At 59.1% G+C, this 13,483-nt stretch overlaps 1 protein-coding gene across 9 annotated transcripts; it reads left to right on the top strand.

Moving 5' to 3' along the window:
- The first annotated feature begins 4,315 nt into the window (after positions 1 to 4,315).
- ADAMTSL5 (ADAMTS like 5) lies at positions 4,316 to 13,382 on the top strand. 9 transcript variants are annotated; one of them, XM_055430644.2, is made up of 13 exons: positions 4,321 to 4,776; positions 5,598 to 5,920; positions 6,309 to 6,381; positions 6,489 to 6,580; positions 6,808 to 6,868; positions 7,012 to 7,120; positions 8,735 to 8,862; positions 9,201 to 9,312; positions 9,643 to 9,729; positions 9,856 to 10,019; positions 10,225 to 10,414; positions 10,488 to 10,559; positions 10,896 to 13,372. In XM_055430644.2, the coding sequence occupies exons 2-13, from the start codon at positions 5,865 to 5,867 to the stop codon at positions 11,195 to 11,197; spliced, it is 1,446 nt and encodes a 481-aa protein (XP_055286619.2). In that variant the 5' UTR covers positions 4,321 to 4,776; positions 5,598 to 5,864; the 3' UTR covers positions 11,198 to 13,372. The 9 variants fall into 9 exon arrangements, with proteins under 9 accessions (XP_055286621.2, XP_055286622.2, XP_055286616.2 ...); XM_055430646.2 differs by having other exon boundaries at positions 4,316 to 4,776; positions 9,643 to 10,019; positions 10,931 to 11,101; XM_055430641.2 differs by having other exon boundaries at positions 4,318 to 4,776; positions 9,643 to 10,019; positions 10,896 to 13,376.
- The last annotated feature ends 101 nt before the right edge of the window (positions 13,383 to 13,483 follow it).

The following is a 13,483-nucleotide window of genomic DNA, read 5'->3' on the forward strand; positions in this document are numbered from 1 at the left end:
TTAAATAGGGACTTCCCCGGTGGCACAGTGGATAAGAATCCACCTGCCAATGCAGGGGACAAGGGTTTGACCCCTGGTCTGAGAAGATTTCTCATGCCTCAGAGCACCTGAGCCCACATGCCACAACTACTGAGGCCTGTGCGCCTGTGCTCTGCAAAAAGAGAAGCTAGTGTAATGAGACCCACCCCAGTGCTCTTGCCTGGCAAATCCCATGGACGGAGGAGCCTGGTAGGCTGCAGTCCATGGGGTCGCGAAGAGTCGGACACAACTGAGTGACTTCACTTTCACTTTTCACTTTCATGCACTGGAGAAGGAAATGGCAACCCACTCCAGTGTTCTTGCCTGGAGAATCCCAGGGACTGGGGAGCCTGGTGGACTGCCGTCTATGGGGTCGCACAGAGTCAGACACGACTGAAGCAACTTAGCAACAGCAGCAGCAGCAGCAGCTGCAGTGTAATGAGACGCCCATGCACTGCAGCTGGAGAGTAGCCCCTGCTCTCCCCAACTAAAGAAAGCCCACGTGCAGCAACAAAGACCCACTGCAGCCAAAAATAAATAAAGCAGTGTGTACATGTCAAGAAAATAGTTTGCGTTAAAAAAAAAAGAAAAATTAAATTTAAAAAAGGAGCTCAGGACACCCATTCAGATATGAGTGTGAAGTCATCCCACGCCCTCCAAGTCACAGTGTGTGACTGTTCCCCTCTGCTCGCCAGAGTCCTGACCCATGAGGTGGGGTGAGGAATTCTCTCATGGGGGCCGTGGGGGGTGTCACATTAGATATGGAGGTCTTCAAGGCAGTGGTGACCTGTAGGTGTGAACTAATCCATCACAGGGTCAGTGACCTAAGAAACAGGACTTGTCTGGGGGGTGAAGGTGATGGAAAAGATGTTCTCTATTAGTGGGGACCCTTTGATGAGAAGTCACAGAAACTCAAAATTGCTCAAGTGAAACATAATGGATGGCTTCAGGTGTGGCTTTATCCAGGGACTCAAACAACTGTCTCAGAAGTTCAGCCCTTTCTGCTTCTAGCCTCTGTTGGCATCTCCCTAGGGCAGAGAAGCAGTACCATCCCAGCTCACATGGACCGCCCTCGCCATGGTGGGGCCCCGATCCTGCTCCACTCATGGCCAGGAACAGCTGGGCAGCTTCAGAAACCCACGTTCTGGGGCAGGATGACAGGACCCCTCCCACCTAGTCTACACAGGAGGCTGGAGGGTCCTGTGGACCACATGGCCAGGCCTGAGGGATCACGGGAGGCTGCAGAGGGTTGGGGAGGGAGTTTGGGAAGTTCAAGCTTGTGAGGCCACAGAGGGAGCCTGGCTGATCCACATCCGTTAGGAACCATGTTGACTGGGCCTGATCCTGTCCAAACCCAGCTTCAAGGATGGGGTTCAGGGTAGAGTTCAGTGTTGGGGTAACCCATAACCCCTGGGCCTAGGTCCAGGCCAGTGCATGAGTTGGGGGTAGTGAGATGCCACCGCACCTGGAGCCCCAAACCTCACACCCACCCCGCCAGCTGCTGCAGGTATTGTGAGTTGAGCGCTCAGCCTTCCCCTCCGGGAATCAGCTGAACCCAGCTGAGTTTCATCCTGGCTGGGGATGCGAGGCTGGAAACCCAGGGGTCAGCAAAGGCTGGGGGCCATGGGCAGGCACAGGACTCCACACCTTCACCCCAGTTGTATCTCGCCAGCCCTCAAGCGCTTGTGTCCTCATGCCAGGCACAGGCTTACTGTATACGCTCCCCGGAGGACCCAGTAAGCACTGTGTGTTGTCCTTGCAGGACACAGGGGCTGCTGTATACATTCACTGCAGAGTACAATGCCTGCCATAGACACTACTCAGCGCCTGCTGTGTGCACTCCTTGCAGCGTGCAGTGACTTTTGTATTCATTTTTTTGCAGGCTACATGGACTGTTGCATACACTCCGTGGGATGTTCAGTGTCTACTAAACGCATTTCTTGCAGGTTGCAGTATCTACTGTATATGCTCCCTGCAGGACAAACAGCCTGCTGGATGCGTGTCTCTAGGATGCAGTGACTGCTGTGTATATCCCCTCCAAAGCCTAACGCCTGCTGTATATGCTCCCTGCAGAACACAGTGCCTGCTGTATGCACTCTGCTGAGCACAATGCTTGGAATATGCAGGCCTCACAGCCTTCTGTGTACCTTCCTGCAGGCATGCTGTCTCCACCCCCTGGGGTTTGGGGCCTGAGGCACATGGGAGGGGGTGAGCTTGTCCACTTGGTGGCGCTCCTGGTCAAGCCTGATTTCTTTCTGACCCCGCCCAGGCCCCAAGTCCCAGCTTGCACACAGTAGGTGCTCTGCGGAGGGTACCTGCCCTCACCGTCACCCCCTCCTCCTGCCACCCTCTCAAGCCCTGACCCACCAGGCTCAGCCTTGTCAAGGTCACTGCCTCCATTGATGCTGATCCACCAGCCACTGGTCCAGCTCTGTCCTTACCTCACCCACACAGGTTACTCCCCCCGCATCCCAGGCGCCCATTCTCTGGAGAACTGAGAGGACCCCAGTTCTGTCCACACACACACCCCGTGGTCTCATCCACCACTCTCACCACCACTGTGTGGAGTGGATGCCCACATGTCCATCTCTGGCCAGATGTGGCCCCTGGACTCCCAGCTTCTCTGTGCCTCTTGCCTAGACCCATCCCCAGCTGACCTCTGAACTTGCCCCCCACCCCTACCCCTCAGGGAAGAGAGTGCCTCCCCTCCCTGGCTGCTCAGGCCAGGCTCCTGCCTGCCTCCTCCCATCCAATCCCCCTGGGATCTGTCACACAGCCTGCAGACTCCACTCCCAGACTGCTGGGAACCACCCAGTGCTGTCCCCTCCCCCACCCCAGCCCTTGCCCCCACCATGCCTGCCGCTGCCTTCCCGCTGCTTTCTGGAGCCTCCTCCTGCCCCCAGAATGCCAGAGGCAGGTGTTCCCAAACCAGAGCGCCCCCCACCTCCCATGGCTGCCATCCCCCACCCCTCTCTGACCACATCTCCATTCCAACCCTGGCTATTTGCTCCAACCACATCAACTTCCCTATGGTACTTTATTCTCTATTACAGGATTCAGGACCTTTGCATGTGCTGTTCCAGGTGCCCTTCCGCCACCTCCCTGTGGCAACCACCTCCTGGGAAGGGCCTTCCTGACTCCACACCCCATCTGCAGTGGGCTTGGGCTATTTTTTCCAAGCCTCTAGGTCAGAGGGTGGCCTTACACCCTTCTAGGGTATGCTTACCTCACTAGCCTAATTGGTGGGGTTGTTTCCAGGTGCAGCGGCACGTGTGTGTGCTCAGTCTTCAGTCGTGTCCGACTCTTTTGACCCCATGGACTGTAGCCCTCCAGACTCTTCTGTCAATGGGATTCTCCAGGCAAGAATACTAGAGTGGGTTTGCCATGCCCTCCTCCAGGGAATCTTCCCAACCCAGGGATCCGACCAGAGTCTCCTGTACTGCAGGCAGATTCTTTACCGCTGAACCACCCAGAAAGCCCACAGTGGCACCCAGTTAGTGCTCAATTAGTTCTGGACAAATAAATGGCATTGGACAGCCCTGCTTTGAGCTGCTCCAGGCTGGAGAACAGAGCGGGACATGCAATGTTCCCTCCCTGTGGTCTGAGCTGGGAGACCCCACAGCGGGCTTCCCGGAGAAGGCGGCACTCAAGCTGAGCCCGGGCCGAGCCCATGAAGAAGGGCCGTCCTCCCTTCGCCCACTTGGTGACCCAGTCTCCTCAAGCCACTCGCCAGGGGGCATCCCGGGGCGACGGGGAGGAGACAGGGGGAGGCGGCGAGTGGAGGGCGCCTGCGGCGTCCCTGCCAGGGCGGGAGATAAAGGGTACGCAGATGCTAAACCAGGAAAGGGTGGGATGGTGGGGAACCCTGGGGTAACCCTGTCCTCGCCGGTCGGCACAAAGTATCGCGGTGGAGACAGGTCCCCGCGGGCCCCATTGCCTGGCTGGGGAAGCTGAGGTCGAGAAGGGCGGGGCCGCAGCCATATGAGAAGGGGACCGCCTCGACCAGGGCTAGCATCGAAGCCACGGCTCGCCGCCCGGGGCCGTGCAAGGAGGGCGGGAGACGGGGTGGGGCGCGTCCTCTGGTGACAGCAGCGCCCGGGAATGCGCCAGGCTGGGAAGGGGCTCTCCGCCCCCCACACCCGGCCCCTGGGGCCGAGCTTCTCCCCAGTGCTCTGGGGCCCTGCGCTGGGGGTGGTCGGGACCTGGGGCGGGAACCCCGTAACCGCAACCCCGAGTGACCTTGAGGGAGGGGTAGGGAGAGGGATTTGGGGAGGGGTAGTGGCCGCGAAAAGGAACCTTAGGGGCGACGCGATCTGGGCGTCTGTAGAGAGAGGGCAGCGCCCTCCAGGAGCCGCTGCAGGGCGCCCTAGGTGTGCGCACATTCCCAGGCCCTGAGCGCGACGCCCGGAATAGCAGCCCCGAGGTGGGGGTCAGTCCCCGCGTGGCTCCCCGGCCCTGGGCTTCCCAAGGTCACCGGAACGCAGACGGTCGGACACCAGGCCGCAGTCCCGGGGCGAAGGGGGGCGCCGCTCGTGCAGGGCAGTCCCCTGCCGCAGATCGGTGCCCGGGAGCGCAACGGCCGCGCGGGGGCGCACGGCGCCGCCGCCCCTCCGGACCCCGGCCGGGGCGCGCCCTGGGAGGCCGGGTGGGAGGGGCCGCGCCGGGCTCCCCCCGCCCCTCCTCGCGGGCCCCGCCGCTTCCGCTCGCCCAGGGGCCGCCCGGGGAGCCAAGACGAGCCGCCTGGGCTCTGCGTAGCCGGTAAGTCCCTCTTTCTATCCCCCCACTATCGCGGCCTGCGTCTTCTCCCCACCCAAAGCTGGGGTTGGGGGTGAGGCAGCCATCCATAGGGTGGGAGGAAGCCCATCCCCACTTCCTCCTGGGGAAACTGAGGCCCGGAGGCGTGGCCGCCCTGAGATTGTACCCACCGTGCGGCTCCTCTGGTAGGGAACCCTGGAGAGTAGGAACGGTGGTCCTTTTGGCCCCTCGTGTTGCATCACCTAGACCCTCCCCCCACCGCAACAAGCCAGTGCTAACTGGGGAGCAGTTGTCAGAAGAGCCAGCCCCCTCCCCCTCCCTCTGCTCCCCAGCCCGGACTTTTTCCTGCTGCCTAAGCCAGCCAGGGCTGGGGTTTAGAGATGCAGCGAGTCACACGGCGGCTCTGGTCAGACGGGGTCCCACCCTCCCAGTTCCTCAGTGTTTCTGAGCCAGGAGAACCGGATAACCAGGGAAACAGGGGCTCAGGGGGGTCTAGTGGGCCGGCCTGCCCCCACCCAGCACCAGGACCTCCAGGCTGCAGGCCTCCAACGTCCTGTGTGTCCTCTGGTCTCTGCTGGCTGCCGGGTGCCATGGCCCTGGCCCGAGAAAGGATTCACTAGGTGGCTGCTTCCTGCCTCCTTCCTTATCCAGTGCTGTGGTCATGTGGAGGGTGAGGATGACAAGTGACTCCATCCTTCCCTGACAAATGAGGAAACTGAGGCCCAAGGAGGCAAAGTCTCTCTGCCACCTCCTCCCCTGCCCCCCTGCAGCTGCCTCCCTCTTCCCTCCATCATCCTTACTGGCAGCCCTTTTCCCTCTTGCAGGCAACTTGGGGGCTCCATCCCACACCCTCCGCACATGAGGCCATGAGGCACCCACTGGACCAGGGCCAGGTCACCCCTCCCTGCCCCTCACCCCATCCAGGAAGGGATCCCTGCTGCCCCACATCTGGGAGCTGAGGGAGCCCTGGAGGCTGGGGCCTGCCTGTGAGGGGGTGCCTCTGCCGGGCACCAGCCCCAGCTCCCACCAGCCACACCCTCTGCAAGGTCTCATAGACTACTGACAGAACCAAGCTGGTCCCCATTGCACAGATGGGGAAACTGAGGCCAGAGAAAGAGGAGCACCTGGCCCCTTGCCATACCAGAAGGTAGGCACAAAGATGGTGGGGAGAGTGGGGAAGGACCTCGGACCCTAGAGAGACCCGTGCACATCCCTGGAATGAATGATTCCTTCCATGATGAGGCACTAAATAAGCACCTACTGTGTGCATCATGACAATAAACAACCAATAATAATTTTTACGTTTTTCTTCTCCATACCAGGCTCTGTGCCTCCCATTTTTTTCACCTAATCTGGCAGAGCCCTCAAAACTCCTATTAGGTGGGCTCTATTATGACTTCATTTTTCAGAGATGAGAAGGGAAGCTCAGAGAGGTTGAGTTACTGTCTGAAATCACACAGCCAGTCGGGGCAGAGCTGGGGTTCAACCCCCGGCCTGCTGGCACCACCACTGCCATGCACCCTCTGCCCCCCCAGACCGTGCTCCCTGTGGAACCTCTTGCTCCTGCTGTGGACCTTCCTGAATTGTGGTTTGGGGGGCAATGCTCAGGTAAAAGGGGACATAGGCCCGAGGGCAGCAGGGATGGGGACCCGGCTGCGGTGTGGGGTTAGCCAGCCTCCCCTCCAGGCTGACTGTGTCTCTCTCTCCCCAAGTAGGGTCCGGGTGAGTGGACACCATGGGGTTCCTGGAGTCGGTGTTCCAGCTCTTGTGGGCGAGGGCTCTCAGTGCGCAGCCGGAGATGTATCCGGTGAGGAGGCTGCCCAGTGGAATGGGAGGGGGTCCCTGCCCCTCCTCTCCTGCCAGCCCAGCCCCTGGCCGCACCCTTGGCCTGCCCACACATGCTGTGACTTTTAATCCCACTGATCCAGTTGGAATGTGGGTGGGGTTGGCGAGGGTAGACTGATGGGCAGGCTGGTTTTGGGGAAGGGGTTCCCAGAGGTTCTGACAACAGTCTGGCCCCCTTGCTCCTCATAGGTTTCCAAGGGAAGAGCTGTGCTGGGGGGACACCCATGAGTACCGCCTCTGCCAGCAGCCCGTATGTTCTACCCACCCACCTCTTAAACTCAGTTCTCCCCGAAGCCCTCCTGCTTCCCTGCTCAAGCCCCCAAATATGCTTACCACTATACCAGGTGCTCTCGGGGCTGTCCCACCCTCTACTGCACCCATCTCTGTCCCCAGGACTGTCCCCCAGGGGCCATGCCCTTTCGAGACCTCCAGTGTGCCCTCTACAATGGCCACCCCGTCCTAGGCACCCAGAAGACCTACCAATGGGTGCCCTTCTATGGTGGTGAGTAGCCCAGCCTCCTGTTAGTCCAGAGGGAACAACTCAAAACTGTCCAGGAAAAGTTGGCTTCTAAAAAGGAAGAGGAACTTGGAGGGTTGCAAGAAGGGGGCATTAGCACTGGGGCTTTGAAGGATATGTAGGAGTTGGTGAAGTGAAGCAGAGAAAGCATGTGGGAGTTGTGAAGTAGGGGCAGAAGCGGGAAGGGTCTATTCTGCACATTGTTGAACACCAAGCTGAGGATTTACTGGGAGCTATATCCAGAGGCCAAGAGTTCTCAAACTTATACCAGTAGCAGGAAATGTTGTTGAGCTGAAAATAGCGAGTTATATAACTGTGTGCCCAGGGCAGCGCACCTCCAGATTTAAGGAAAACAGGCAGCTTCAGACGCCATGGTGGGGGTAGATACAGATAAGAAAATCCTGGAATGGAGAAAGTTCCAACCGTCAACCTCATGGGTTGTTTTTTTTTTTCCCCTTCACCCTAAGAATTGGAGGAAACTTGCCATGATCTCACCCCCACAAAGGCCCGCCAGGGCCAGCTTAGGCTCCATTCCAGGCAGGGTCTGCCAGCCAGCCTCAGGAAGTTGGGAGATGGAGGGAGTTTGAGCAGGGGTGGGGTGAGGGAGCAGGGATCAGGGCTGTGAGCCTGTGGGTGTGATCAGACTATCCACTGTGCCCCACTGCCAGGCAGAGGGGGAAACAGAGTCCCAGGGAGGGACAGCAACATCCTCAGGATATGCAGGGCTCAGCACTGAACAAATACTTTTTATTGAGCACCTGCCGGGTGCAGGGTCCAAGTGCTGAATAAGTTCTGCCCACCACTCTACCCAGAGCCTAGAACATTGTCTGGGAAATGTGCTTGATAACTGTGGAATGAACGTATGAAAGAATGAGTGAAGAATAGGTCATGACGTTAATATTGTGTGTGCATGCTCAGTCGTGTCTGACTCTTTGCAACTCCATGGACTGTAGCCCGGCAGGCTCCTCTGTCCATGGAATTTCACAGGCAAGAATACTGGAGTGGGTTGCCGTTTCCTTCTCCAGATGACTTTAATAATGGGTCCCTAGTATTAGGACTTCGGAGAAGGCAATGGCAAGCCACTCCAGTACTATTGCCTAGAAAATCCCATGGATGGAGGAGCCTGGTTGGCTGTAGTCTGTGGGTTCGCTAAGGGTCGGACGACTGAGCTACTTCACTTTCACTTTTCACTTTCACACATTGGAGAAGGAAATGGCAATCCACTCCAGTGTTCTTGCCTAGAGAATCCCAGGGACGGGGGAGCCTGGTGGGCTTCCGTCTATGGGGTCACACAGAGTTGGACACGACTGAAGTGACTTAGCAGCAGCAGCAGTATTAGGACTTAACATGGATGAATGAAGGAACGAACGAATGAATACATTCTGGCCCAGTATACGAGTCTGGGACAATCCCAGGGAACGGGAAGCAGAATGCCTAAGGTCCAGTCCGTGCTCTGCCTCTGCCTCCATGTGTGGCTTTGGCTGAGTCTCTGAGCCTCATATGCCCAAGGGGATGGCTGCCTGGGGAAGACTGGCAAGGAGGGAGCTGGAATTCAAATATCGATCCCTCCACACGCCCGCTGACTTCTCCCATCCCCAGCACCCAACCAGTGCGACCTCAACTGCCTAGCGGTGGGGCACGACTTCTATCACAGCTTCGGCCGCGTGCTAGACGGTACCCCCTGCAGTCCGGGCGCCCAGGGACTCTGCGTGGCTGGCCGCTGCCTCGTGAGGATTCCAGGCCCCGCCCCACCCCGCCTATTTCCATCAAGGCCCCGCCCCCTAAGTTCCACCCCCGCCTCTGCCCGCCATACCTCGCCCTCAAACCCCATTTATTTAGTTCCTGGTCCTGCCCTCTTCCCTAGGCCCTGCCCATTATCAAGTCCACGCCCTCCCCTGCCCCATCTATCACTAGACTCCATCCCCAGCCTCCTCCCACGAGGACCTGCCCCCAAGGTTCCATCCTTTTAGTTCTTGATTCAGCCCTCTTCCAGGGTCCCGCCCCTTCGATGGCCTAGGCGGGCGGGGACCGTCTGACGGCGCGCGTGTCCACCCCACCCCTTTAGAGTGCCGGCTGTGACGGTTTGCTGGGCTCCGACGCCCGCGAAGACCGCTGCGGCCGCTGCGGCGGCGCCAACGACTCGTGCCTCTTCGTGCAGCGCGTGTTCCGCGACGCCGGTGACCGCCTGCCCCGTCCTCGAGTTCTCCCAGAGCCCTTTAAGATGTCCCGTGCTGATTGGACAGTCTCCGGCCCAGCCCCCCCCCCCGTCTTTCTGATTGGACTTTGCCAGATTATCCCGCCCTTCCCTGAACAGACGTGGGTTTAACTCTTTTGCTGCCTCACTTAAACGGTGGTAATAATCGTGACTGCAATCCATCGGTCAGTACTGGTCTTCGGAGGACCAGGGCCTTGGCTAATCTCTTTACCGCAGCATCTCACTTAATCCTCAAACCATCCTTCAAATACACCCTAGCTGCTCCCCAACACCTTCCTTCCCTCCCGCCCAGGTGCCTTCGCTGGGTACTGGAACGTGACCCTGATCCCCGAGGGCGCCAGACACATCCGCGCCGCCCACCGGAGCCGGAACCACCTGGGTATCGCAGGGTCGGAGGGAAGAGGCGTCCCGCTGGCCGCCCGAATCTCGCGGGGAGGGAGATGGCAGGGTCGGGGAGGTGGGCAAGGCCAATTCCAGGGAGCCCGGGCTGACCCTTCCCTTGCAGCGCTGATGGGGGGCGACGGGCGCTACGTGCTCAACGGGAACTGGGCGGTCAGTCCGGCCGGGACCTACGAGGCAGCGGGCACCCACGTGGTCTACACCCGCGCCACAGGGCCGGAGGAGACGCTGCGGGCCGCCGGGCCCACCTCCGAAGACCTGCTCCTGCAGGTGGGGGCGGGCCTGAGAGGGCGGCTGGGCGTTGGGGGTGGGGTCAAAGAATCTGGGGGGGAGCAGGGGTCAGAGGGGGAAGGCTGGGGACTACCGGTCAGAGGGAGGAGGCGGGGTAGAGTGTGCGTGGGCGGAGCGGCCGGCCATCAGGTCCGAGTGCAGTTACCTACTACGTAACACTCTCCCCGCCCCGCCCCCGCCCCAGGTCCTCCTGCAGGAGCCCAACCCAGGCATTGAATTCGAGTTCTGGCTCCCTCGGGAGCGCTATGGCCCTTTCCAGGCGCAGGCTCAGGTCTTGGGCTGGTCCCCGCGGCAGCCTCAGCCTCGGGAGTTAGAACCTCAGCCCCTTGAGTCCTCCACTGTCATCCCTCCACGGACTCCAATCCCCACTCCAGGTGAGCTGGGGACAGCCTGGGTGGGGGGCCAGTAGGGGCAAGGCCCGCAACCCTGACCGCACTGCCCCTGCAGAGCCCTGTCCACCCTGCCCCGACACCCGTGGTCGTGCCCACCGGTTGCTCCACTATTGCGGCAGTGACTTCGGTGAGAGGTCCCTGACCCCATCCCTCACGTGGCCCTCAATTGACCTGAACTTGACCCCTGTCCTGCTGACCTCTAACCCTGGTCCAACTTTACCCTTCAGTCCTTGACCTGACTACAACTTGACCCGTTCTGACCCTAATTTTGACTCCCTGATCTGATCCTTTGCCTTAATCTGACTCCTGACCCCTCACTGATCCCTAAGCTGACCTTGACCCCAGGCCACAGCTGACCACAGTCCCCAAGAGCCTCTATTGCCCCACCTGACCCCCAGTTCCGTCATCTTGCAATGGGTGCATGGGACCTGTCCAGCAGGGCTCAGCATGGTCCTACCCACAGTGTTCCGGGCCCGCGTGCTGGGCCGTGTCCGCCAGGCCCAGGAGACCCGCTATGAAGTGCGTGTGCAGCTCATCTACAAGAACCACTCTCCTCTGAGGGCCCTGGAGTACGTGTGGGCACCAAGCCGCTGCCCTTGCCCTCCGCTGGCCCTCCATCGGGACTACCTGCTGGCTGCCCGGCGCCTCATCAGCCCTGATGGCACCCAGGACCGGCTGCTGCTCCCCCATGCTGGCTACGCCCGGCCCTGGAGCCCTGCCGAGGACAGCCGCGTGCGCCTGGCTGCCCGGCACTGCCCTCTCTGAGCCTCTGGACCGGACCTTGGCCACACATGGGTGACTAGTCTCAAAGTTGGCATATGTCTCCTCTTGCCATAGCTTCCAGGGAGCTAGGAACTGTTTGTCTTCCACCTGCAGCTCTATGACTCTCCCGTCATCACACTCAGACACCCCTACATTCAGAGCCACTGTCACCAGCAGGTCCACACTGGTGGAGACTCACTGAACAGACATTTAATTCTGGTTTCCTCTCTCACCTTCTACACTCAGAGACTTTGTGTCTGCTTTTATTCCGCTTGCTTCACACTCATGTGCTCAGAGACATTGTCACACACAAGGCTAGTCCCAGGAAAACATGCCTAAAGAGACGTTGTAACGGTTTTCCCTCTTGTCCTGCCGACCAGGAAGTTCATCACTGTTTAACCCCTGACACTCTCTCCTTTCACGCTGCTGCTTACACACGCACTCTCACGTTTTCAGGGACACTGTCACAAACAGGCATGACCCCCAGAAAACATGCCTACCCAGGCACTGTAACATACCAATTTCCCCTTTTGCCCTTGCTACCAGGAAGTTCACAGATAATCTTAACAGCTTCAGCAATTTGAGGGTGGGGTAGGCTTCCCTCCAGGCAACTCTGCTGTTCACCCCTTTTTTATTCCTATTTAATTTTTACAAGAGCTGTTTTTTTAAAAAAAAAACAAACACAAGCCCAGTTACACACACTTGGCCACAGATACTTTGGAATGCGCTGGTAGCAAGATCCACAGTCATGCTCCCTGCCCCCCCAACCCCCGTGTGCACATGTGATCATGTCCACTTTGTCCCTCCTCCTCCTGGTCCAGCCCCCAGCTCCCTCCAGCCTGACTGAGCCTGGGAGGACTGTGATGACAGGAAATAGATGATAGGGGAAGGTGGGGGTTTCTTAGGTCCCAACCCCATCCCCATGGCCCTTGGGGCCACACATTCATCTCAGGCAATTTCGGGGGGGTACCCCTCCAGCAGAGTAGGCAGGTCAGTGTCCCACCTTCAGCCTGTGCCCTTTCCTCATGTGTTCTGGATGTGGTCTCCTCATAGATTCTAGAGCCAGGAGGGTAGGCCTCGGTCATGTGGATTGGAAGTGTCTGCGGGGTACCAGCAAACCTCTCCTTCTGCCTCCCCACCCTGAGTGGGGTGGCTCATGCCATCATCTGAGACAACCTGCTCATCTGTAGCCCCTGTGGTTGTTTTTCTCTGGGGCGCAGGATGGTGGGAGTGTGCAAGGTGCAGGACAGGCAGGTCTCAGTGGACTCAACCCCTGACCTTGTGGGTGACCTCCAGTCAAGCCCTGCAGCTCTCTGGGCCTCAGTTTCCCCATCTGTGTGTGCCCTTTCAGCCCCACTCAGCCCTGGCCATGGGAACCACACCATTCGGGACTCCTGCCCTACCCCTTCGGTTCATGCGTGCGTTTCTCCAAAGACTATTTATTGAGCGCCTACTGTACGTCTGGGACCAGCAGCGCTTGGGGCAGCCCAGCCTGGCCCGGTTTTCTGCAAAAAGTGATGAATCCGGAGGATCTCAGGACCTCCCCACCGCGAGGCCGAGCGGGTCGCAGCTCTGCAGGGAGGCGTGGGGCCCGCGCGCCCCCTGGTGGCAGGACGGGGAAGAAGGGATTCCGTGCTCCGGGTGTTACCTGCAGTCCTCAAGGGTCCCCTAAAGGCACAGATGGGCCCCTCTGCCTCACTGCAGTGCGGGGATGGATCGGGGAAGTTGAGTCTCTGGCTTCCTCCGCCCCGGAGCTCTGCGGAGTAGGGCTGCCATCTACTCCCCAGCCAGCTGGACCGGTTGACCAGGGCGAGGCGCCTGCCCCGGGGTGGGTTGGGGGTGGGGGGAGAAAGACGCCAGTTCAGGGTTCACTAGCAGACAGCATGGCCTGTGACCCCAGCAGCCGCGACCTCCCGCAGCCGCTCCTTCAGGCGGCAACATTGTTTCCTGAAATGACCATATAACCCGGGATCGATGGAGCCATTTAAAGAGAGAACACATTGCAATTTTAAAGATACTCAAATTCAGCAACGTAGTTGAGGTTGAAACTAGCATTAGCATTTGCCCAGCAAAAGTTCCACACCGCTTTGACGCTTTCCTTTTAAACATGAATAAAAAGGCCAGGTGGTTACATGCAACAAAGGAAATGAGTCACTCAAGATCTGTTACTTTGTGTCTTTACCATCCTCCGGTTTATTATTGACTGTGTCCACTTGGGTTAGCGACTGGATCGCTGCCCGGACTGACCGCAGGTGATTACAGACGGAAACTCCCTCCCCAGAGAGGCAT

The sequence above is a fragment of the Moschus berezovskii genome, chromosome 8 (genome assembly GCF_049115385.1).
Source record: "Moschus berezovskii isolate FMDL1 chromosome 8, NW_MosBer_1.0, whole genome shotgun sequence".
Taxonomy (NCBI): domain Eukaryota; kingdom Metazoa; phylum Chordata; class Mammalia; order Artiodactyla; family Moschidae; genus Moschus; species Moschus berezovskii.